The sequence below is a fragment of the Neodiprion virginianus genome, chromosome 1 (assembly GCF_021901495.1).
Source record: "Neodiprion virginianus isolate iyNeoVirg1 chromosome 1, iyNeoVirg1.1, whole genome shotgun sequence".
Lineage (NCBI taxonomy): Eukaryota > Metazoa > Arthropoda > Insecta > Hymenoptera > Diprionidae > Neodiprion > Neodiprion virginianus.
The window spans coordinates 12,184,458-12,211,956 of NC_060877.1; the positions used below are offsets into that span (position 1 = coordinate 12,184,458).

General features: G+C 37.7%; 1 protein-coding gene across 2 annotated transcripts in view; it reads right to left on the bottom strand.

The window, feature by feature from the left end:
• The window catches only part of LOC124299193 (dipeptidase 1), a 135,641-nt gene that overhangs the window by 41,584 nt on the left and 66,558 nt on the right, over window positions 1-27,499 (bottom strand). For both annotated transcript variants that reach the window (XM_046752201.1, XM_046752209.1), the window contains 3 exons: window positions 5,642-5,818; window positions 5,077-5,161; window positions 3,836-3,911 (listed from right to left, as the gene is read on the bottom strand). In XM_046752201.1, the coding sequence (XP_046608157.1) occupies window positions 3,836-3,911; window positions 5,077-5,161; window positions 5,642-5,818 (338 nt within the window). The remainder of the gene's footprint in view (window positions 1-3,835; window positions 3,912-5,076; window positions 5,162-5,641; window positions 5,819-27,499) is intronic.

Sequence of the window (27,499 nt, forward strand, 5' to 3'; positions counted from 1 at the left end):
TTAAATGTTTGTGCTCCTCTAAAAGCATGTTTAACCATGTAACACTCTTCGTTGAGATACCTTGCACATTCCTTTGGTATAGTCTGGTCTGTTTGAAAAAAATCACTTTCAAACGTTTTTGCAACTTGGGCCTCGTGTCGCATATTAAGCATGTAATGCCAGTTTTGTAGCCACAAATTTGTTAAATATACTTCAACAAATGTATGCTTCTCAGGAGACTTTTAACTTGCATGAGCTAAGTGAATTAATCTTGAATTTGTTCATTGCACTCTCCTCGCCGTACAGAAGGATTTTCGCTTATCGGTTCAGCGAATTTAGTACAAATTTGGACTAACATTTTACCCTCGTGATTTTTCACTTCTATCTGAGATACTCTGTCTGCATAAGGTGGTAGGTATAGGTATATCTGATAACCGTCGGAGCATTCCGATACCCATTGTCTCTGCCTCTTCTTTTTGCAAAATGCAAAAACGACGCAACGTCTTCATCCGTTGAATCGTTTCCGCCTGCTAGTCATAAGACTGGATACTCTTGCTCTATTTCTAAAGCTTTTTCTGCATCTCCAAAACGCATAATGAATATGTGATCCATCCTGTCTTTATAATCTGTTATGACTTCAGGTACGATAATTGACAACTGACTCTATAACAACACTCCGCGGTGCCGATACGATAGTGAGTAATGGATAGTCCCCGTATGTAGACAATGCAATAAGGAAATTGAAACCAAGGGTCGTTACTGTGTGCCGTGTCACAAGTACTTCCACCCGGGCTGTATTAAGACACACGTAGTTTATAATAACGTGAAGGAACTGACGCCTTGTGGTGGGAAAATAGAAAAAATATATGGTGAAAAACGGCAGTGAATGGTTAAGAGAAGGTAGCAAGGAACGTGAACTGCCGGCTGATGATAGTGGATTAAATCGACCGGAACTGAGTACGTCTGCATCAGTAAGAAAGGGAGGTACAAAGATTGATAATATATACAAGTTGGTACAGGACGTTAAGGACGATATGATAGGGATGAAGTTAATTAAAATTGATATGAGGGAAGTTATCGATGAAGGAGTTAATAGAGTAAGAGTAGAAATACAGCACTGGAAATCTTACGAATTGGAAACAATAATAAGTGAAGCAGTGAAAACTGAGATGCAAAAAGTATTAAGTAATAGCCGATGCCAAAAGCATGGACGCAGGACAAATAGAAAAGAGATAAGAAAAAAATCAAGAATCAGTGTTGATCATTAAACCTAAGGATGGAGAAGAGAATAATTCAAGTAAAAATACAAAACGAGATATCAAGAGAATTGATATCTCGAAATCAGGAGTGGGGATCACGAAAATGAAAAAAGTAATGAAAGGAGCAGTTATAGTAGGGTGCGAAAACAAATCACAAGCTAAAAATCTGAAGCGGGAAGCGATAAAAGATGTGGGAGAAAAATACGAAATACAAGCACCAAAGAAAACTGAAGGTGAAGATGTTCGATATCGACAAAAAGGAATGTGAAAATCAACGAAGCTTTTGGCAGAAAATAGTAGACCAAAATGGACTGGAGGGGGAAGATAGGACATAAGACGGCAAAGGATAATTCGAAAAAGACGGTTGTGATGCGGAGGCGAATGCTGAAACCAGAGAGAAATTTCTGCAGTTGGAAAAGCGAAAAATAGGATGGAATATATGCAGAGTACAAGACTATTTAGGGATTCTAAGATGTATCGAGTGTTGTGGGTATTATCATTTCGCTGAATATTGTTAAAGAAAAGAAACGTGCGGAAATTGCGCAGATCAACGAGCAACCAAGGAATGTAAAGCTGGGACAAAAAAGTGTATTAATTATGAGAAAAAATCAGGAACCTTGAAATAAAAAACCTGAAATCGGATCATTCAACGTATGACAGAGATTGTCCATGTTGCATAGAAAAAAGAAATAGAACGTCAGAGGAATAGAATTGAATATTAAATGGTAGTGAGGGGGGCAAAAAATGTAAAAAAAATTAAATATGTGGGAAAATAATTAAAATTTAAATATGCGCAATATAGACGTAAAACTAAAATGTAATGATGTAAGCAAACAGCTGAGAAAGCTAATCAATCAATCTCTCTCTCTCTCTCTCTCTCTCTCTTTCAAGTGCAGACTTTAAACTCATTACGCAAACCTCGAGCAGTTGATTTTATTATTTTATTTTATTTTATTCTATATTATTGTACTTTCGTGATTTTATTTTTTAAATTTTATCCCAGTAATGTGCCCTTACTTCACTAAATTAGTCCTCTCTTTACTATTGCTCGAGATAAAATATTCGCCCTGGCCAGTTTATTTATGTATTTTCTTATTTATTTATTTATTTTTGATTCTATTTTTCTGTCACTCATGTATCTATTGACTCGTCTATATTTGTTTTTGTTTTTTTTTTTTAAATGTTTGCCAAGTGTGATTCTCAAATACTTGCGGTATATCCCGGTCTTATATTATTTACCCCGTTCTGCCTTTCGCGAATGTCTTTCTTATATTTTTATTTTTACACCTTACTAATCGTTTTTTCAATTTTCCTGTCCTGACAAACGTTATGTTACTTTTATCTATCCTCTCATATTCTTGCTTATATTTTAACCTCTTTACATATTTATTTATTTATTCATTCATTTTTCAACTAATTATTTCTTTATTTTATTTGTTATTCTACCTTTATTTTGTACTCATTTTCGGTCTATTTACGGTTATTTATTTTTATCTCCATCTCTGGTCATTCTTTTTCAACCTTAATTTTCATGTATGTCGATTTGTTGTAGTTTTTATTTGTATTTTATGCCTATACACGTGATTAAATTGTATTTACTTTTTGTATGCTACCCGAGGCGACTTGTACCAGGGCGAATAAACGCATCTGTCTATCTATCAATCCATCTCTCTGTCTGTCTGTCTACCTCGATTAATTCTTACGTTTCATTCTTGTTTTTATCACTACTTCGTAGTATGTATTTTCAAATATCGGCAAATGTGATACTCTCGCATGTCAATGCGGAATGTAACGCACTGGTTTAGCGCTTGAGGGAATAAGTCCCGGAGCGTGAAATAAATATTGCTTTCTCTTTCTCTCTCCGCCTTTCCCCGCCTCTGTTTTTATCTTGGCAGGTCACGTGTCAGGTAACCCATCTTGAATTTAAAACGTATCTTAGGTTTCTGTAAAGCTGAGAGTAAGCGCGGTGAGTTCTTTCATCTTTTTTTTTTTCCTGGCCGCATCGACAGCAACTACGAATTTTGTGTCTATATTAAACAAGACAGTTGATGAATTCGGATGAGTGGATTCGACCGGGAATTGATGGTTTGAACGGAATCTTAAAGTTTCGAGCCTCCGACCGTAGTACAACCGACAGCCGAACAAACTCCTCAGAGTTCGTGATTTTTCTCACGTTGCCTTTTCAATTTTCCGCAAAACCCTTGTGCGTTTCACGAATCAACAATGATTACCTACCCCTTATAGTTTGATCAAGCAGCTCACGCAATTCACTTATCGTTAGATTCCGTTTTGTATTCCATTCGAAAAAACGGAAGATTGGATCTACAGCAACTATTATTTTTTGCATGAGTAAGTAGGCAGGCTGACGTAATACCGATTTTCAAATTGAAGACCATATCCCAAAGTGACTGTGGGCAAAGATCTCTTTTGTCAGGTTATGAAATGGGAATAAATTCACAATGTTCGGCCGCAGCCACTGATAAATACAAAATGTTGATCATGTCTGATTATCGTCGTACGTAATCAGAATCACGCATCACTCTAATCAGATTTTAATTATTGACGTACGAATTAACATATCATTTTCATTTACTTACAAATTAATTCCATCATAGCCGGCTCCGATCCCAATGTGATCTATTCCAGCCACTTTTCGTATATGGTTGATATGCGCTGAAATAAACAAGGTTCATTATCATTAATTGTTTGCAGAGATGAGAACGACGGGTATATACGTTAACATTGGGATGATACGGTGAAACGATGATTTCGGTATTTGACGTGTGTAAACGCAGGCCGGAATTTCTCGGATTTACGATAAATGCATTCATATTATAGCTTTGAATACGCACCGACGCATCGTTAAATGGATCGAGAGTAATTAAATTATATTTCGAAGGCAACGGTGTTTGCAGTCAAGCCAATTACGGGAATAATACGCTGATTGACGTGCCGTCTGACATCAGAATCAGGATAATTTCACAAATTCACTGATCAAACCTGCGCATAGTTCGTTTATGTAACAAAGATCAGGACACCGTAAACGTCAAGACATTTGCCCTGATATTGCGAGGTCTGAAACCTCAGTCCTACGTTTCTTGATCACGTCAGAATCCAATTGGTGGTAATTTCTTTGTTACGCCCACGCCACGTTATGCTACGTATAAGAAATCGTAGTACAGACACCCAAGAAGCCACATTGGTTGCCTATCTGCGGATCGGAATGCATGCGGTATGTACAGGATATTGTTTTATCTCTTTTTGCACAAGTAGGTGTATAAGCAAGTTAACTCGAGTTGGGCTGTTGTTGCACCCAAGGGTTCAATTATTCTGTACAGTGTACAGAAACTATTTGGTAAAGCGAGCCAGTCACAAGCAAATGTATAGGTATGTTGGTAGCCATGAAACAGTGTTCGGTGCGATACGCGGAGTTACCTCGAATAACTCAAGTGTTACGTGAAAAAAGTGATGTTGGCTTTTCAGTGAGGTAATTCGGAACCGAAATTATGGAAAGAGAGAGAGAGAGAGTGAGAGAAAAAAATGAATTTATTCAGGAGTTGACTGTCGGAATATTGTTGAAAACTGTATCTACCGTCGAATTCAAATTTCCCATCGACAGAATCGTGATGCATTTTACGCTGTCAGTGATATTCAGACGGAACGAAGTTTTCCGCATGAAGAATTCTGGCAAATAGATTTGACCAACAAAAGACACGGTACCAGTTGGATCAGTTTCACGAACCGCAAAATCCGACTACGTGCAAATCTCTCAGTGTTGTTATAAATGTATACGGAGAAAAAAACTTGGCGAAAATTTGGCTGACATGAGCAAACTCACCGGCAACGTCTTGGAGCGTCGATTTTTCTCCGCAACTGATGAAATGGGGATAAAATGAGACCATCACTATTCCTCCATTTCGAGCCTGTAAACAAATTCGCAGATGATGTGCCGAATCGGATTCATCGAATGTTGCGCTACGCAGTGATTTTTTCATTAAACTATTCGTGATTTTATAATTGCTCAATTCCTTTCTTTTTTTTTTTCTAAGGCAAAGTTGTACTCATTACGATTTTGCAAGTGAAACAAGAATATAAAATAGGGTAAAATAAGGAATACCAGAATACCGCAACATTATTCACGAAAGATTAGTTTTTTATAAGTTTTTTCACATTGCACGGACAGTGAAGATTTTTTGCACTAATGTACCATCAACCATTTTTGTCTAGTCATGTCTGTGACAATTGAGTCTTGTTTTAGAATGTTTTTTATGATTCTACGACGATTTTTCAGAAATCCTCCAATAAAATCAAATCAATATGGAAACTGCCGATGAAGTTGTTTCCTTATAAATATTATAGGATAGATTTGAATGACAAGTCACAGTGCTATGACGTCTACTTACGAGGAAACGTAGTGCATGATCAGGCACGTTTCGCGAAGAATTACAAAGGGCGTGAGCACTGCTGTGACTGAATATGACCGGGGCTCTCGAAGCATGCATCGCATCCAGCATAGTTGGTACCGATACGTGAGAGAGATCTACCATCATTCCCAGCCTGTTCATCTCCAATACGACGCTCTGTAATTTTTAATAATACATTAAATTCTTTTAAGAAATACATTTTGAGATGACATGTACGTAGATATATGTTTATTATTAAAACTTGTGAGAATTTATCGCGAGATCAAATATGAAAGACGGAGTTGGCAATTCCTTGGCGACTTTTTATACAACACAACAGCGCATTCTTGATATTTTCGTATCATTAACGAACTGCAATGAAATTTTTAATACCGTGTCAAGTATACGGCGACTTTACGGTAAGCCTGTCAGTGTGATTTCAATGAAACGTTGAAAAACGCGAAAGAGCGAATCCTCGGTATGTAAATGAGGGATAAAATTTTGCGTCGGTGCCTGAATATTTGAATTCCTCTAGCTGAATTTTTCAGGGATGTTTATGAAACGCTGATGATACGTCAGCGAAGTCGTGTTTACTCGCAACGCAACTTATACGTACTAATTAATCATAGGAGGGAGAACCGCATGTTGGATATCCTGCAAGCGACGTTAACATCACGATTTCGCTTACAAACTTGATCTTAATAGTCCTGTTAATTTGATACAAAAGTTATTTAATGAAGCAATTTGTGTCGGAAGAAGATATACCTGCTAATCTTCTGAAGAACCGGTGCAATTGATATGTGAATATAAATTTCTTGAAAAAGAGTATCAGAGAAGCGTGAAAAGATAAGAAATCCAACTACATTGCGAAATGTTAAATCGCAACCGTTAAATATTCGATTAGCTGTTTTTCGCATACGTCTAATTCCAACGAATGCATTGTTTTTTCAACCGCTTCGAACCCTTTCGATCGAAACAATAATTTCTTTAAGCAACGGAATGAACATTTGTTGCATAAAATATAAAGAATTTCATGATCTAATTCTAATGATCACCAGGTCGTATTCAACTCTGCCGTTTTTGAAACTTTGAGTATTTTCATACGTATAAGACTAACTTGAACTTTTAGCAATTTTCTCGCTTGAACTTTTTACTACATTTCATTTACGGGGACAATAAATATCCGAATTATTAAGCTTTCTAAAGAGTCTGGTCTATTCTTAACGGTAATTTCGGGGCAAGTTACAGTGACGAACCGGGGCCGTTAATTTCCGAAGAATCGTTTCGTTACCTACCAGCGTACAGTCCATGCTGAAATTATCACGGTGCCTAACGCCACTCATTCCTGCTGCCTACAAGATTTAGTGCGTATAACTCGCAGGCAGACCCATGTTACTTGACTGACGCTTATTGCCGGTGCTGTCAGCGCTGCTTTGTTATATTCGAAACTATATTTTGCGAGTATTGCAGGCAACGCTGATCTCCAGGGTCAGAAGCTAGATTTTAGGGAATTTGGAACTTCGGTCCAACACCCTTCGAGGGTTAACTAAATCGTGGATTTTGATACCTTGGTGCTACTAATAGATTAACCGTGTCGCTCTTGGACGGAAACACTCCCAAGTTCGAATCACGGGAATATCGCATGTTTGAATGTTCCTAGAAGTGAAACTATGATCAAAGATGGCGATTCAACATCCCTTAACTCAGTTTTTGGTTCTGATCGTAATTGGGTGTGAAGCAAACTTCACAGCGCAGGGAGTAGATGAGGTCCCCAAGGAGAGGGAACTTTTGGGTCGGAAGGGGTATGAATTTTCTTCCTTTTGTGGAAGGATTTCGGTCAGGAGAGAGTAATGGAATGGTCTCCGTCCGCAAGGTACTTTGTTAACTCGTGATACCTTGCCCATTATTGCCGTTAAATATTGCACACGTTTCTCTGGATTGCAACAGTTTCTTATGAAATATTTCTGCAACAGTTTCTTATAAAATATTTCTGCAAGTGCAGTTGATAAGCTTTGGATACCCAATAGAATGTTAGTCTCTTATTACAGCGTATCATCACCTGGTCACCCTCATATCTCACAAGGAAAACTTTCAAAGATGCGTGTTAAAGATACCCAGATAAACAAAAAGAATGAGCCATTTTTGTACACCTCGATACCGATAGGAGATAGCCCAGAAAAACACGTCGTATATTACACGGCTTATAACCAAGTTTCCAATCAGAAGTTAAGCTGGTTGTCCGGCATTGCCACCTGCGCCAAGCATCATCTGCCCGGATCTCCTATAAGCGAGAACTTCGCGATAAGGGTCCCTCGAATACCGAAACAAAGCGAAAACAGAGAAATTTCGGCCAGGACGGTGACAAAACAGTACCCTCTATATTAACGTGCGCCCTTTTCTCTATTCTGATTGTCTCAAGGTTCACCCTTTTTCCGAAAAGACTGAAGAATTTTATGGCGCGCTGATACGGCCCCCGCATATAGTCATCAGTTAAGATAAATTTTCGACATTTGTCTTTCATAGAATAATGTAGACAATGTTGAAAGACGATATTAGTCATTCGTAAAGGTCACTCATAGTTAGTTTGCGATCCTTCTGATTCGATTCAAGACAGTAATTTTTTACACTTCATTGCCTAGATTATAGTTACTGGGAGATATAAATCCGAAAAACTGGTGATTTCGAAAAAGATTAAGATTCCAACATGTAAACATTCAGCTACATACATTGTTACATCGGGTGCTCAAGAGACGGAAACGTTCTATTCATTATAGTTACTCTTTGTTTATAAATTTCGATTTAATTATCGAAATTCCAAAGATCGTGTACAATAATCGCTGTAACATAGCTGTCTACAATTATGGTTTAGGACAATGAAAAAGCTTCGTCCTCAGTTAAACTCAACCCAATCAGAAATAGCATGTACCAGGATAAAATTCATAGCAAACTTGAGTTTCGAGAGCCGAGATCTCCGTGCTAATCGTTGAATTGTCTTGTTAAACAATGGGAGAGAAAATGGAAAGGCAGGATTTATTCAATCGTTGGACTATTGACATAAATATCCTATGCTATAAAGCTATTGGCGAGTTTATTTTCAAATTAAAATTAATATTTTAACAGGCTGTTTGGCAGACGATTAGTGATGTGGTGAAAACGCAAGAACTACGATATATTTTTAACTCAATTCTTCAAAGTCTCCTAATACTCTAATCGGTGATGATTTTGTAATCAGATCAAGCCGATGGTCAGATCGACTTCCGAAGAAATTGCCAACTTATGACACTGTAAATAGACGAAAAAAATCACGTGGAAGCTACATATTGATCGCAGTTATTGGTTTCAATTGTACTTTGATTAGATGATCAGAAATCGTGAAATGTATTGTGCACGTGTACATTTTGTGTCCTTCGTCGTTTTATTGGTCACATTGAGAATCAGTGCATTCGTTGCACGTCGAGGTGACAGATTGCAGTATACCTAACCTCAACTGTGTTGGTGATGCAGTGCTTCTCATTAATGCTGCAAGATCGTGTCGTAGGACAATTTACGGTAAAGATCCGCACATGCGCAATACATGCATCGGCTAAAAAGGAATAAACAGAAGTCGACGATACGTCATGATACTGCACGAGATCATTATATCAAAGCATTTGAAGATTTGCTAATGGCTGTTTATACTTTCATCTACGAAGAAACTTCAACTTCTGCAACCAATATGGCGTCCATAAGCAAAAAAAAGTGATATTCTGCTTTAACAATGATTTATAAAAATGTAAGAAAAAAGATCTAGGTATTGTTTAAGGATCGCAGAAAAAGCTCTTTCAGTTTTCCTGACCAAAATTGATTGTTTAAATATTGTACAACATCGGCAAGGTTAAGGTACTAAGGGACTCTACGAGGATTTTGGAAAATTTTTGGAGTGATATTCACTCCGAATGACCGATTAGGATTAAACAGGGTTATAGAAGCATCCAGCGTTGCCAACGTGCAGTGCGCGTTATGCGTGTCAATAATCCTGTTGTCGATTTCATATCGGAAACACAAGTTACGTCAATTAGTTCAAACAGGATCCCCGGTGACATAGTGAGGTTATATTTTGATGCTGTTTGTTTGAACCGCAACCTAGCTAACTTAACAGGCTTTAAACGTCAGCACGTCGGCATCGATTCACTGAACGATAGAACTTCGTCGAAAGGGAGAAATATTTGTTTTATCTGGTTTTTAACAGGGGGCAGGACTATTTAACGAAAAAGAAAATTCAATTCCAAGAATCTCTGGAAAATAAGCTCTTATAAAATATTCATGAACCGTTTTACTGATACCAGTTTTGTTTCCGAAGAAAAAAAATCATCGGCGATAAGTGTTACAACGTAGTAGAATGATCCTCTGTTTTTGTGTTTCAACAAACTTCACTCTGTGATTATAGATTGTTTTGATGTATAAGGTTCTGGATTTTCGTAAATAAAGACAGAAATCTGATATTTACATTTTCACCATTTCGTGGCAAAAATTATTAGATTCTAGATTCGGAGAATGGGCTTGTGCTAATTGTAAATTCAAAGTTCAATCAGCGCGGAGTGCCCATTCTACTGTAGAATGTCCTTCCAACCCTCGTAATGCTATTAGTTGGGTGAGGTTCCTCAGGACAAGCGTTCGTCCTAAGCCCAGTCAGGATTTATGCTCGGAAGGCTGGTCTCGCACTACTCATGTATTCAGCACTGCATACTCACGCCATTCGCGTAGATTTCGCGCTGTGCGTGGCAGATGCATTCGCACGTAAAAGGAATAGCGAACTGCACGTTACGTCACAAACAAGCTGCGTGTCTCTTGTCTACGATTAAAGCTCCAACTTAGAGCAGACGTGGCTTCACTTTGGTTGTGACGTACATTTTTGTTTATAACTTTCGGACGAAACTGAATCCGAATATACGTTTTGATACTTCGTACAAACACCGTATAATATGTCAATAATTTATTCCACCATGAAACGTTTCTTCTTTCATCCCTTGATTATTACATGGGTTCACGTTTCACATCACTGGATCATTTTTCATTTCTATCATGACATGTCGAGTTTTTTTCTTCCTCTATACTGCACCATGATCTTGTCTTGAGTACCCGAAGCTTACTGTTTTTACATCGTATATCGTGATGCCTGTGACGTTCTTTTTCAACATTTCTTCCCATATTAGCTGTGTGGGTAATTTGTTGTGATAAATAACCATTGAAACGGTAATCCAGTGCTGTAGTACAGAATTTCATTCGGATTTCATGAAAGCTGGCCTAGCAATACAGCAACGGAGTGTAGGGTACGTTCTGTATTTCTTCAGTAGCACTCCAAGCAACCTACTTTGTGCCGTTTGTAGTTTGCGCATAACGTTTTCACAAGCTTCACCTCACTCGACAAGTTCATAGACAAGCACAGATTCGACCTTCGCATGGCATATTGTTCTTTTATTCATTGTAGTTTCTTTGCAATTTTGTCAGCTGTTGGAGTTGCTTTCAAAGGTAAAAATTTTGGTCCCTCCGTATAGTGGATTCATTTGGTATGATTATTTTCAAGTCTTAATACCCCAGCTCTTCCAAATGTACGGCTGTATCATCGATCTAGCTAATTGTGCGACCGCTTACCGTAACATTGCAGACTTCATTCATATATAGTACTAGTTCACACTGGTTTTGGAGTTTTGAGAACAATTTTGTCGACTTAAAATGCTATGCAATTCAATACTTCGGCACAGTTCACCACATTTAGAGATATTGTACCAAAATGGCAGTGGTTATAAAATAAAAATTTAAAAACGCATGTTAGTGATGACGACAAATTTTTGAACTTCCCATACAACTGCATGTAACCCCTTAACACCAAGATTTAGGGTAACAATAAAGATGCAAGTGACATGCTTAGAAAAAATACAGAAGCTGCAAAGTAAAGGCAGGTCAACACAAAATGTACAAGAGAAAAATGTAAGCTAGGAGAGCAGGTTACAAAAGTGCTGTAAAGACTGGTTGAAATTAAGCGGAAAAAGTGGAGACTCGCCCCTGAGTCGAGGCTGAGGGTCGTTCGTGCCATAAATGCCAGATGTGTAGAAATTCCAGGCGCGGTCAAACCCTTGGCCGTCGGCTAGTAGGGCGAGGCCTGAACGCTTCGGAAAAAAGAAAAGTTACGTTGAATGCTGAAAGAAATTGCGGACACAGGGAAACGAATGGAAATAATTATGTCTCTATCAGGTTTATGGTGTTGAATGGCCGTCACACTACGCTGTTTGTTACGCCCTGCCACAAGTTTTGAACAATTTAGATCCACTATAAAGATTTGTATTTTCAATTACAATTTAGTACCGCATTTCTATAAGCTTCGTGATTTTCTTAGAGGCATGGAATAGCGCTTTTTTATCAAAAAATTGTGCAGGTGATCTTACAATTAGGTATAAATGTATCGGATTAAATCTGTAGTTACATCCCTGGGTTTTAGGCACGATGGTTAGTAAACGGAGTACTTTATACATTCGACATCAAAAACGTTGGATCGGGAAAAACTCAAACCATAGAAGAAGCACGTTTCGGTACCTGAGAAGTCGCTTTCGAGCATTTTGAAGGGTGGATTATGTGACCTTGGATTTTTCCTAAACAAGGTTATAGTGAAATCGCCCAACCAATTATCATGAAATTTGCTCAGGATATTTTTCAAACTTCAAAGATGTGCAAGTAAGCTTTTCGACCAGATTCCACCTCCGGTTTAGAAGCTTCAATCGCGAACTCCATCAATTTTGAAGATACAGCAGTGGACTTTGAAATACACTAAAACAGGCTGTTTCAATTTCTCAACGTACTGAGAAATTGGTTGTAAACAGCAATATCCTGCATTTTTCATCTACAGCTATTTCACTTTCCATCTTCATGTGATGTACTTGCAACAAAATTGAAAAGTGATCCGTGACATTTGCTTAGAGTACTCTAGCCATGATCTCTTTAGGATTTTTACGAGTTTTTATGTATACATGCATAATTTATGCATGCCACTTGTGCCCTTGTATTCAGGTTTACAAGTTCATTAATGACATGAGTCTCAGTGCGTGTAGAATTTTTGTTTATTTTTCAGTATCAACCTCATACATCTGCGATATATTGACACTGAGATCCCCAATAGTAAGTAGCTGATCGGACTTTCTTTTCTGATTTCGACCCCTGCCCTTTTCGTTGACGATCTGGCAACGCTTATGCTACCTTTGAACATGCTCTATACTCTCTGCGCACACGCTGTTCACAAATCAACAGATTTTGTGATATTCTTCTAACAATGGTCGAGTTGAACTGGCAAGACTGTTGACAAATTACTTGTATGAAAAAGTTCCTTAGTAAACCAAGATTGCAAGATTTTATTGAAATATTAATCTCATTGAAAACCGTAAGCGACCTCATGTTACGTAACTAATTTAATACAAAATCTATTAAGATGATAGAGAAAGCTTCGCGAAACTTACGAGACAAATGACTCAGGTCTCTCAAAGCGATTAACTGCAAGAAAGCCGTGCTTTAAAGGCCGTCCGTGGCCTGCAGGAGAATTTCAAGCTTTCGAGACGCTCTTACAGGTCGTTGGAGATATTTAACTCGATCCTCGTTTTATCTACATCCTGCAATATCCGAGTATACGAAGGCGACGCGACGTTGTCAAGAGCCATGACGTTCTCCCAGAGGATGGGGTCGTTCTCTGTACCTGACAACAATGGCTTACAACTACATAGTTCTCAGCCCCATCGCGCAAACTGACAAAGTAGAAATATCCCGTCCTCGGCGAGATGCGGGATGCATTGACTGTCGGGGCGTCAAGAAGTCGTTTAAGATTTGCCTGTAGAAAAGTCTACGTCATGTTGACCAAGTTTTTTTTTTTTTATCGTTCCAGTACCTGTAACCTAGTTATTTTTTTTCTCAGACTAATAAGTGCATAAACACATCACTGTATTTCGATCTGTTTTATTAATATTTTGTGGGGGGCAACTTGAACGGTCACGTGTACATACTTTAAAGGACTTTTTGTTTAAAAAAAAAAACAAAAAATGAAATCACTCAGAGCAATTCGAGTTTGAGGGCTTTATTATTTACAGCTTCAATAATATTTTAGAACTTTTTCATTGAAATTAACAACAACATGGCGCATATAACTAACGAACGCACATGTTTTAAATCCGGTGGCGCAGATTCCGCGGTCAATTTCTATCCGATCAATTTGACATTTTGACATAATCTCTAAAACTTGGTTATCGATTCGAGGTCATCAAATTTGAATTCTAAAATTTTTTGTTTATATTCGTATATATTTGACAAAAAATATCTTTCAAAATTTCTGCTACGAGCTCTCGAACCCAGGAAGCACCTCTCACATTGATTGCTCTTCATTCATCACTTCCAACTTCTGTCTGTTATTTTCGATACTTGACATTTATCAGAGGTGACAGTGTGTATTACCAGAGCGTTCCTCACATTGCGATGAGATGAAATATCAAATTTAACGACATGCTGCTACCTATGAGTCTTTAATGATTCGGCAGCCCGTTACGCTAGAATATTTATAATCAATTGCACGGCTGTCTGATCCGAACTTTTGTTCGTAGTCTATCTCTCGTGAAATAGGACTGAGCTAGAAAATATCACCAGGTAACAAAATTCATAGACTGTTTCTATATCACAGTGGTCTTGAAGGAGGATAAAGTATGACTAAAATGTATTCAAATGCTTTCACAGAAAGTTTCTATATCTTTTGTAGATTCAAAGTCTACAAAATTTACAATCGGAGCTGATCCATTTCGCGAAATATCAATATTTTTACTAAAACCGGACCTTACCTGGAGTCACTGATTTAGCGAAATTTTACCTGTTTTTGAAAGACTCTCAAATCTACAGTTGTCAATGAAGAAGGTTGACCAATTGCCGATATTTTTCATTGAGTTCTATTCTGTCGATATCTGCTCTACATTTCATTAATTGCTTCTATTTCTTTAACATATAGCTACAAGAAGACGACAGATTTTTGAAAAATCGCTATTTTCAGATAGCTGTAACTTTTTTCTTTGGACTTCGAATTGCTTCAAATTTTCAGGAACGTTGGTCTATTATGTCCCCAACTAGCCCTGAAAATTTCAACTTTGGAATCGAACCAGGATAAGAGTTATGAATTTTGAAAGTATTCGAAAATTGTATTGAAACCGATAAGCATTTTATTCACGATTCATACACAAATTAAACTTTGAATGCATTTTTCTTCACTTTTGATTATTAGAACTTGCGCGCAAAATTTCTCCTACAGCTTCTGACCGATTCACCTGAAATTTGTATAAGTTGTTTTTTTCATGTATTCACACATTGTCATACAATTTTTCCCAAATTCTCACCTGGGAGATAGATACCCTAAATTTTATGTTAAAAAAACAGCTAATTTTTTTCATCATTCTTAAAAATGACGTATTTTCTTTGAAAATGAAGCAATTGAAAAAATTCTTTGACAATTTGTGAGAATTTGCAAATAAATTATGCCAGAAAAATTCGTACAATACGCTACAAATATTAAATGATAAACCTTGCGTGCAATGAATTTTCACCTTTTCTTACTCTATTAAAATCTACATTCTGCATAAAACCATGATTGGTAAACATCAGGATGAACCGCGATGCCTAAGCCGCGACTTGCTCGTCCCTTAGATTTCTCTTTACAAGATGGTGATTGTGTTACGTCACACCCAGTGAGACCAGATAGAAATTCCATTATTGATGTATTCCATGTTTCCGTGATACACGTTATGTCCAATGCAATAATTTCTTCTTTCATATCCGAGATATTGCTCCTATCGTACACGTTGCAGAATAAAATGCGAAGTTTTTACGCGTCTTTTCGTTCAAGTACCAGTTTGTTTTGTAATCTTACGAGCTTTCTCATCCGCTATCTTTATATTTTAGATAGTTGATCGAAGACGGACTTCTTCCCTCAAGGTGCCAATAATTTTACGACAATTGGTCTTTGGCCTGTGGCCTTTCCCACACTGAACACTGACAATGAGATTTTACATGCATCAGGAATTGACAGTTTCGCTTTACCAATAACGTTGAACACGCACTTTTACGGATCATCAGTCTCTTTTTCTTTTTATGGTACATTGAATAATACAACATTTCATGCCATTTGTATTTTGTCAGTTAGCACTATGTTGGTTTTGATTTCAATTATTGTTGTCTCAAGTTTTTGATAATGTATTCCTGCTTCATCTGTCATTATTTTCCCCCTTGCATATCATAAACAATTTTATTATTTGTCACTTTCATAATTTATCAATGCAACACGAAGTGATGTATTCAATGAAAGAGAAATCACAATAGCTTAGAAAATTGCAGATATTTGCACGAAGAACTTTGGTAATAAGTACTTCATTTCAGGTGGAACACATGAAAAAACTGAAATCTAGTAATGACCAAGCGTCTTGTGCTGATAAAAAATTAGGATAATGAAAAGATTATACCATAAACACCCTAAAAACCTGATATCGAAATTTCTTCTCGTCACAATACGAAAGAGCCTTCAGACATTCTTTTCTGCCAGCCATAATAACCAACCCTAATCCCCAGACGACAAATCCACGATTCATGCGTGAAAACATTCATTTGGCAATTTATAGTTTCGCATTCTCTGCAAACCCAATGGGACTACAGATTTCCTGCAACGCATTTGGATGGGTATGTTCGCCTTAGATGGAGGTGACTTTATACGGCCACCGAAATATCACCATGGGACACTCGGTTAGTGATAGCAGAACCAGGCAAACTTACTTCCAGACTCTCGCTATACGTTCGCGTCTCTTGAAGCCATCCACCGGACAGTTTACTTTGATTGATACAAGTAGAACGCTTGGCTGCTGCCACTGGCTTCAGTTGTAGCTCCGAGAACGGATGACTTTACTTCGAAACTAACCCCCGCCTCTAAGCCTAATACCTAGAGGATCCACCACCTAATTAGCCGGAAAGTTTGGAGCCAAGAGGTCCACAGGCCAATAACACCCGATCCCAGCGGGCATCAGTGGCGTACGTTTAAGCTTACGGCTTTCATGTTCACATGTTATGACATATTCACTTAAAGAATTACGGCAGTGCAAGCAGCGTGTTCTTGAGATAATTCGGCAATAATGTTATATCGAGTAAATTCTACGACTGCACGATGACCATCGTTAGTTCAGAAGGGTACTCTTCACGTACACTTGGTCTTAAACTATTCGGAATACCTGATTCGATCATTCGAATAGACAAATGTTTCATACATTTCATTACTTTCGAGAAATCGTCAAAAATAATGTACAAATAATTATTCGGAGCAGTCTGGAAGCAAAAACATCATAATCCATGAAGCGGTTAAACTCATTCGGTCATGCGCTGTATCTAATTCACCTGCAAGTGGAAGTGAATCTATTTCGTGTGATATATTTTGTCAAGGTCAGATGCCAGTCAGCTTAGGCGAAATTTTCAGGTTAACATAATTTTTCTGCGTCTCTGGAATGGTTGAAAAATTATTTATTTTCATGGAATTTCGATCAATGTCAATTGATAGATGTAAATTTACTCCGTTATTCAATGATTTGACGTGCACTGAAACGCTTTTTTGAATCCCACGCAATTTTAAATTTCAAACCGTTGTTATATGCATGAAAAATATGGTACACCCTCTCGATAGTCGAAGAGGGGAGTAACTTTAAGAGAAGGAAAGAATAGCTTGGCCCTACGTCGTTCGAACACTGGCAACGAAGAGCTTGGAATATGGGCTTGGTTATCCTGAAAACGGGCGTCAATTCACGTGAAGAGTGTAGGATTTTGTGGAGGTACTAAAGGAGGAAAGGTAGTGAAAATGAGGCGAATGATCCGGGCGAAACGGTTCATTTGACTTGTTTGCTGCCACTGCTGTTACTGCGTCATGTCAAGCGAGGAATGACCACGGACCACCTAGTCTCCTTGGTTTTATGTTGGTTGGACGCACAGCGGCTGACGGTAGTTGACGTTTGGAGCAGTCAGTTGTGCTCTCAGACCAACTGCTGGGTCCTTGGGTAATGGTCTGCTGTGATTCGATCGCCGGTGGTAGCGAGACCTGCGAGTCACATGTGAAGCGTTTTCTATAAAAACAGCCGTTTTTTTTTTTTTTTCATTTTGTTGCTCTACGAGACTCTACTTGACGTGAAATATTTCAGAGCGTCAACTCCAACTATTCCAAGAATTCTGTATTTTCGTACTAATGTCGGAGTCCGCGTAATGATCTTTGTGAAATGGTACCGTCTATGTGAGTTCACTGCTTGCAGTTGCACTTTGACAATCATTATCGACCTAAAGTTTAATGTTCGACATAAATGGATCGAGGAAGAACTGACGCAGTAGCAGATATTTACTATCTGGACATCGGTTATGTTGAGATATACATATAATAAACGCAGCCGGGATTGGATTTGCGGAAATGGTCGTGTACAATTCCAAAAGGGTTTAGAATTTAACGCGGTGCAAAGTTGTGCAGACTGCTTGACGCAATTAACATTGAATTGAAGTTGAATAGAATTTCGAGGGGAGTAATCGTCGAAAGGACTAATCAAAGCCAAAATGTGTCAAGTGAGAAGTTACGCAGGCAGCGGGCTACCTATTGTTTCTTCATTTGAAGCTGTGGAAATCAATGTCCCTACAATTTCATTTGAGCTATCGTATGCTTGAATGGCGGCGAGAGAACAAGAGTCAGAGGGGAGAGGAGGAAGAGCGAGGAAGCGTACGTATGCTACTAGTTGATGGAAAATTTCTGCAGGGAAGCTTAATTCGCGGTAACGGATTGCTTCGCAGCGACATGGTTTGTGGTGAATGGGTTCACTGATGTTTTAGATTCAAGTCTTTACTCCCAGGTTAGAAGTTTAACCACGCGTTCAAATTCACGTCTGAACACACACGGCCAAAAGTTTCACCCGGATCTGCACTCGGTCTGATGATTCGTTATAGGAAAAGTTTTGCCGAAGGGAGACCAGCAGAGGAAATAAACGTTTCGCTAGTCTCGAAAAGGATTCTATTACTTGGACGATTTCGACGTACTTAAGCTATGTATCACCGGTTCCATCAACAGTTTGATTTACAATTTAGCTTATACTCGAAGTCACGATATGATTTCATGAAAGATTTGATCTCAAACAGTTCTCTGAACAACGAATGAATAATAGCAGTATCGATATTTTTTTTTTTTACACTAAACCCGAAACAGCGCCGGAAATCCAGACCTCCAGACCAAAATACCCCCTTAAGCTAAACAGGAAGCGCTGAACTCGATGTACCTGCTAAGGAATAATCTATCTTGGCCACGCGTGTTATAAATAGCTTGTTCGAAAATGTTACACTTATAATACTTACCCGAAAATTCTCGAACTAAAATTGGCGAGCTAGTTTCGTTTGAAATTTCACATTAAACTGAAAGTATATTCGATCCTTTTGAAATTTTCACCGACGGTTGTGGGATGTCTTTCAACGTTGGAACATGCAAAAAAAAATTTTAATCTCGCCACTCCCAAGGACTCCTAGATAGGTTGACCACTCCAATTTTCATCTAATTCATATATTTTCTAGTACATCGAAAACTAAGGGACACGTATATGTTTTTATCTGCTATAAACTGTTTAGATCGGTAAAAACGACCCTCAAAGATGGGCACCCAACGGAATGATTTCTTGATGCGCTTGACGGATTTGAATGAAACCAATACTGAAATCTTAATATTCATTAATGAAACATTTCGCATTGGTTTCATTTAAATCCGTCAAATATATACGTTACATACGTCAAAAGTGTACTTTCTAATAATTATTTACTGCAACTCTAGATTTTTTCTGCAGAGTCTCAAGTGAAGTGAAGACCAGCCTGAAGTGCTCAGAAGACTTTTGTGAGCTGGAATGCAGTATAAACAGTTCCGTTGGGCGGGTTTGATTTCCTATTCCTACAGTACTGGTCGAATCGACAAGTGCGACCACGCCAATTCGGATCACCTCGTGGAATTTAACAACATGGTTCAATGTTTGCTTTACAAGGTGTGCAGAAAGCTTCGGCACAACGGTGAGAGAAAGTTACCAGTTTCAGACATTTCTCGTTTTCGTCAAACTATACAGATGAACAGCTTACTTCCTTGAATAATAAGCTGAACCCTCTTGTAAGTTACGAATCGTTACATGATATTTTAGGATGTACGAGGAGCAGAACCTCTAATTTCAACCAGTTACAGTTTTCACACAATAATTCATGTTCGTATTTGTAGATAGACATTGACAAGCTTATTGTTCATCAATTCAATCGACACAGTTAAACTATCCTTTTTTGAAACTGGTTTCTATGATATTTTCACACAATTCGTAAGTTCATAGTGCTTATTACTGGTAGATGTAGAGAAATCTGTTCTGTCTAGTTGGACAGTAATAACAGTAGGTATGTAGAAATCAATTACCATACCACCATTGTTTTTGTTTAGAATAATTGCAATTATACCGCACTCTAAGCCTACAAAAAATTCGGATTACCGAATATCTTTCATTTCTTCAGCCTATTCCATCACGGAAAGCGTCCAATTGTTCTCGATAAAATTCAGTATTTACGGCAATATTAATAATTCTTGAACAACCGGAGGTTCACTTTAACTGTTGGATGACCCGTTTTGAAAGCAGGATGAGTGAGGTACAGATGTTATTGCAGAAACGGATGCTGGAAGAAAATTTATTCGAACTCCTTGTACCACTACTTGAAACTTAGAGGGGGAGTGTTCCTGATTTTTATTGGAGTGTCAAAGTATGTCTTCGTTTTTCAGAGGGGCCAGTCATCCAAAGCTAAATGCACTACTTCCGGCCTAGCGTTCGCTGCCCCGGTTGCCTGAGCTTTATAAAGTATGAAACTAACGTTCAAGGACACCACTTGATACACTCTTACTTCATACGTGAGTAACTATTTTTTCAGATCAACCAATAAACCATCTTCGAACGAAAGTGTGAAAGATATCGTTGCGAGCTACAAAACCAATGCTTCGTAACACTTTGTTTTCTAAACAATAATTTTCATACTCAAATAGATTTTTATCGAATGTATGAATAAGCTGTGAAAATAAGCTGATCAATAATCTGGATTATAATTTTCTTATTCAGGCACGTTACGATCATGTGCAAAAGGAAGAAAGATATAAAATTACAATATAACGTACGAGCCTAAAATTGTTCTCGGAGGTCTTGAACCGGAAATGATTATAGGTACGCGTTTTTCTTGTATTTTTCAAGTATAGCTGTGATTTACGCCGTTATCTTGGCGCTCGGCATCTTTGCTTTAAACACGCTGACTGGAAGAAAATATCGCGTTTCGCGAAGTCGTAACAAATTCTGCTCTGAGAGGTGAAGATTTATCTAGCTATGCGCGGCCCTATGTATGTGTGTGTATATGTATATATATACATGTATAAGCGAATGGAATATGTATGTACGTAGGTGGCAAAGGAGTTGAAAATTAATTTGGTCAATGTCTGTAACGAATTGTGATTCCATTCGTGAAATGAGACGCTGCACCCTCGTGGGGGGTGATAATTTATTTAATTCACGCGATGCTCGTGTATACTGGTATATTATTCAATTTATATTTTTTATGAGATAAGCCTTCCATTTTTTATTAAGTTTTGACGTGGAATAATCCGATGGCTTACTAGGTGACTCAATTTCATTGGATCGAGCGCCTCGCCTGCGGTGAAAATTATGATAAACCAAATTAAGGAGCGTACATCCTGATTGGATCCAGTGTGACTGTATACGTATGCGAATACTCCTCGCGTTAAGACTGTTAATCGTAATTTGCCAAGAGCTGTATTACTTAGGAGATCCAGGATTTTTTATATTCATCGAGCAGCTGGGCATTTTTTTTTCTAAATTTAACACACCGTGGAAACTGTAATTGTACTCAGAAACTTTCGAGTGCAAGTAAGGGTGATACGTTTTGGTGTACTTTTCAACTCGACCGTACAAAAATGAATTCGCTTGTACGAACAACTTTATTTGAATCCAATCAACTAAAAACAGATTATTGAATTACCAAAATGGCGATAATAGATTTTATATAATTTCGCTTTAAATACACATCATTGTTACAGTGAACTTCTGGCGTTGTGACAAATAAGAATTAACATCCAGTCCATTGCCAGCATTGAATATACATATAATCACCCAAGTCAGACCAGAATTTTGTGCAAACCTGAAGCTACGTTAAATGAAAAAAGTACAAATGAAGAAACTAATAGGAATAGAATATATATTCGGGTGAGACGAAAGGGGCTGCGGGTGGAAACTACGCGGGCGTGAAATGCGGATTGATTTCCTCTCACTTCCAGGATTATTTTCAGCCTCCAAAGTCGGTTAGTCCACCGCAGTGGCATCGAATTTTGATTCCGTCTGGCGATCTTTATTTCAGGTACAACCGCGTGGATTGTCAATTCTCTGGCTAAAAACGCGTGCAACGAATTACTGTGTTTGTGGGGGCGTATTACAAACATAGGGATACCAGCAAAAAAGTTATATTCGAACGGCGACGTCCGAACCAATCTTCTTATGTGTCAATACATATACCTGTACGTATTAAGACGTATTCACTCACACGTCATTGAATGATCGCCTTTTGTTGCACAGAGTATTTTTATCGAAGATCATCGATGACCCGCGTTACTTTTGATCAAAGAGCTTACTTTTCTTACGCACGTAACATGAAAAATGTAGACACTTTACTTGTTGATTGTTAGAGAAGGAAGAGAAAAAAAAAAAAAACCTCGTGCGAAATTCACGTTCTAAAAGAAACGGCGCTTTTTCCGCAAATCCGACCAGCGAGCTGCCACAATTTTTTATCGTCAAATCGTGGAACATCGCGCTTTAACGTCTACAACAAACTTGCAGAGCAGCGACCAATTTAAACACCCTGCCAGGTTCACGTTCGAGTGCGCTAGTGCTAACACTTCAAAGTGCAATATCTTGCTACGGGAAAAGCAGAAACCGATCTATGAAGACTCGTTAAATCGGTTTCAACTCGGGATAAAATTGCACCCTGTACATGTCGTGTATTACTGATCGCGTGTAAATTTGGCTCGATGTATTTAATCGTAGATATAAAACGCAAATTGAACGAGTAATCATTTTATTATTTTATTAAAAACAAATAAATGATAGTTTGCGGTTTATATTAATGCGATATGTGTTAAATACGTACAGTGGCTGCTAGTTGATGAGATACCCGGAACATCCTTAAAATCTGGGTAAACATTAGGGTGTTTAAAAAAAAATAAATAAAAACTTTGTTTAGGTTAAAAGAAAGTTCCTGTAAAAAGATGAGTTGATTTTTCACTTTTATACACTTTCTTCAATTTATGAAGTATCGTGAATACAATTTTTTTTCTTACAGCTTATATCAATAATGATATCAATTTACATCACAAAGAAGACCCATAGTTGTAATATCAAGTCTCCAGTTGATGTTTAAGAAGTGTACCTGACAGCTTTTCCATTATTAATTCAATCTTATGAAGTAGTTATAATTTAATATGAACTCTTTATTTAGAAACATAGGATTAACGGTTGATGTATTTTTGCGTAATGGATCGTGATCTTTGGGTTGAATATAAATGTGAGGACAAAAAAAGTAAAAAAATTAAAGTGCTACAACCTATTTCTTGATGAGTTGAAAAAAAAACGTGAAAAAAGTAATAAATCCAATGAGCCTGATCTGCAAAATAACGTTAAACACAGAATCTTTCTTTTAATCGGAACAAACTTTTTGAAGGATGCTACAGTGGAAAATCTTAAATTATTTTTTTTTGCAACACCCTAGTATACATGTATCAGAAAATTCCGAAAGTTACCGGAATCGCATCGATATTTTGAAATATCAGACCATAATGAATAACTTTGGGTGTAACTACTAGAACTGAAGATCAGAAGATTTGAGCATGAAAATATTTTCACTCCGTTTCAATTTTCGTTGTGAACAGTCATAGACCCTGATAATTGAAATCGTATATCAAAGATCGACAAGCTGAAGTGAGCTGATTCTCTCAATTTTCGTAAAATCGTCCGAACTATATTCAAATCTAATTAGAGGATACAACAACCGATCGTTAATATGGTTAAATATAATATTCGTTGATATCGTAAGATGAACAATCGATTACAAGATATCTGTTTTTAGGTACCCGAAAATTGAACGGACCCATTTTGCGGGTTGCCTAATGGATATTATTTATTTGCACTCAGCAAGCTATTTTTTTTTTTTGTCGAATTTTGACCCGTTTAATCGAATAAACTCAGGAAAAATTCGTTTGAAATAAAGTTGTTTCTGGGCATCTGCGGATCGAACGGATGCAATCAGTTCGTGCATTTCATTAAAACGAACCTCTGAGAAACTTGCAATTAAGAAATTGATCGAAATCCGAGATACTTATTCACTTACGAAGACACAAAAAAATCCCCCCTCATTTCCTTTCTTTATCCGAAGCTCAATTTCGTAGTTGCAATAAGTTGTTTCAAACAACATTCTTTCTTTAGAATTATAAGTTATTTCGACGTATTCTTCTCGCACTCTCTTCATATCACTCCCCCTATTCGCTCGGGTCTCGACGATATCATCGTGATAAATACCTCGATTACGTGGCACGCATCGTCATCCTTTGAATCTAAGCAAGCGCACAGAAAGATGAAGGAACTCAGCCAAAGAATATCGAAAGGAATCCTACACCCAGGCTTTTTCCGAAGCTAGAGGCTTTTAGCAATCAGCGGTAATTTTCTTCTTGTTTTTTTTTACACCCCCTCTATCAGAAGAATACGGAGTTTTTCTCACAGACTCGAATGTTTCGCTTCTCCAACTTGAATTATCTGCTCTTCAACTTGGGAACGACAGATGTAATTCGGTCAGGACAAGAACTGGATGATGTTGAATTTCAAACTTGCGTATGGAAATGTTGTTCTCAAAGACAAGATGAAATTCATTTATCCGTGAACTGGAAATTGCGATGAAAATCACTGCGACATAAATTTATGACGGTACGATTTGCGGATAAAAGATGGCAGACTCCAAAGAAGAGAATAAACAATGGCCAGCAGGATAAGTGAATCTTTCGTGAATGAGAACGTATTTTCACAGTATAATCGTAAGCTGGTGTCGTTATTAACGTCGCACAATTCCGAGAAAGCTTCGGATGGTCGGATGTGAACAAAAAGTTCCTGCAACGATCAGTTTGTAAAGCGTAAAACATTTCGCTTTTTTCCATAAGAGAAAACTCAGGTTTCCGCCTTTATCTTTCTCTTTTCCTGCGTTCCTGTTTTATTTTTCTCTCCTCACTTCTTGCTTCTCCCTCACGTTTTATGGTGTCGGTGGTCATGTTTTATTTCCCGGCTGGAAGACATTTGCGCAACCGCTACCGCCGTTCTTTTCTCGCTGTAAAAATTTTGACTGCCCCCATATTATTCTTTAAGATCCATTTAATTGCCAACAGAAAAAATATACGCGCAATATCAGGACTCCAAGCCCGTGTAACAAGGGGTTTCACTTACCGAATCCATCATCATGAAATTTTTCCTTGCCGTCTTGATTTTTTTTTTTTCTTCTCTTTCACTGCAATGATGCCTCATCTCCTTAAAACTATATTCACGCTGACAGAACTTTGCTTTCATTAACCGAATGACAAAATTTCATTCACCAGCATAATCATAGTTCGAAGTACGTTCTGTTAAAAATTATCTGACAACAACAGACTTACAGTTTTTGGCAAGCATTAAAAAATTGCGGGTGATGGCTGGCGTTACGATACTCTGAAAATGGCTGACCGATCAAAATTCTAATTATGCTCTGATGCCTTTTCAGAAGTCGATTATAATTGATAATTTCATAGGTTTCAGCATTTTTTATGTAGCGAACAACGTAGCTCCGAAGATATTGGCATCGGATAAAAAGTTTCAGGGTTTTTTTAGCATCGAACATTCCAAATATACAAACTTGGTGTTATTCGAATTTGTTCAAAATCATTTTCAGGGGAGTTTTTTCATTCGTGATCACCGTCATTGGCTCAAGGAAGATTGATGGAGATTTTTCAAAAGGGTTTTTTCCATTCCAAAACTTTTGGCTCGAATTGTAAGACCAATAGATTCTTACGGAGTAAAATAATAGAACTGTCTTTTAAAGTTGATTATATCTAGCTTTCAAGATTCTACGCGTGTTACATGAACAGATTTCAGGCTGCAGCACACGCAAGTCATGAGTCAAAAAGTAAAGGAAATTGAAAAAAAAAAAAAAAAAACACTGCCACACCGTCGTTTGTCTAAAAATTTCCTGAAAGGACGACAAAAAAAAAATGTATATTCCTGGTTTCTGAAAATAAGCCGTGAAGATTTTGAGACAGGTGTGAAAACTCGTGCACTGAAAATGGGTGATTAAAGAAGATTGGAATTTATTTTTGAAGCTTTTCATCGGTCAGATTTTTGCGAAAAATAAAGATAAAAAATGTCACGGACAGTCGTTCCCTCGGTTAGCAAGGAACATGCAATACGTACAATAATGGAGTTGAAGATTAATTTTTAAGAAGGAATATTCATTGGTCACAAATCGATCTCGTTCACTAACTTTTCCTCTGAGATCCACGTGGATTGATACAGGATTCCGAGGAATTTTCATCTCGTTACTCAGGATACCGTTGTTATATTAAATGTATCGCGATCAAAGAGTACACTACGGCATGGAATCACTTTGATTGAATTACCCCTGATTGAAATGGGAAAGTTGAAATACTTTTCGAAACAATGCCACAGAGTTTATTTCTGTAAACATCGGCCTGTCCCTGATAAATGTGAACAACGTTATAGTCCGTGGGTTCAAACCACAATACAGCGATTTACAATACGAGGATCAGCTATATGGTCCGTGGCTGATTGTAGCAACCTGTTACGGTATGTTGTTTTAAAAAAAAAGTTATATTCAATTCAACATACGTCCGTTGCGCCACATAAATATCCCCTCGGTATCGAATTTTCCCACCAATTTTTATCGGATCTTGAACGATATGATTTTAAACATTGGTCGACTGAACTCATTATTTACTGTCAGAGAATACTTTAGATTGAATATCATTTGTCCAAGTCGTCTGTGACGTGACGAGAATTTTTATTAATCACTCCTTCTGATTACTGCAGTTATTTCAAACCTGATATAATAATTACGTTCCGTAAGGCCATCAATTCTGTTTAATCGATTTCAAATTTCTCAACTTGATTAATATTGCTCATTCGGTGTATCGGTATTTCAATAATGGTGCTTATAGGCCTTAAAAAGAGTTATGGATTTTACGAACTCCGGTAGCGCAATGGAATTTTCTCATAACGTTGGTACTGGTACCTTTATCACAACCAGCGGTTCATCAGAGCCCTGTAATTTCAACGAATGCGCAACCGTAATAATCTGAGAGACGTTGCCTTTCGTAATTTGAAACTACCGCGATCGAGACACGTTGCAATTCTTTTATAGTCGTAATTCTCCGCATGTTTGATTCGTTTTATATGCGATTGCTTCGGTATGCATTCATCCCACTGTTTATCCTTGAGTAGTTAAATCTAAATATTGTAAGAACCGACAATTTTCATTGTCGTACAACCGAATCTACTGTCATTGTGTTGTTTATTTATGGTTGACCATTGGTTTAGTAAACTTTACCAAACTAAACCATAACCCAATTTTCGTAATCATTATAGGACTTAATTTATTCCAACTTTTAACACGCAACAAATCAATTGAATTAATGCAAATTCCGGATGAATAATTCCG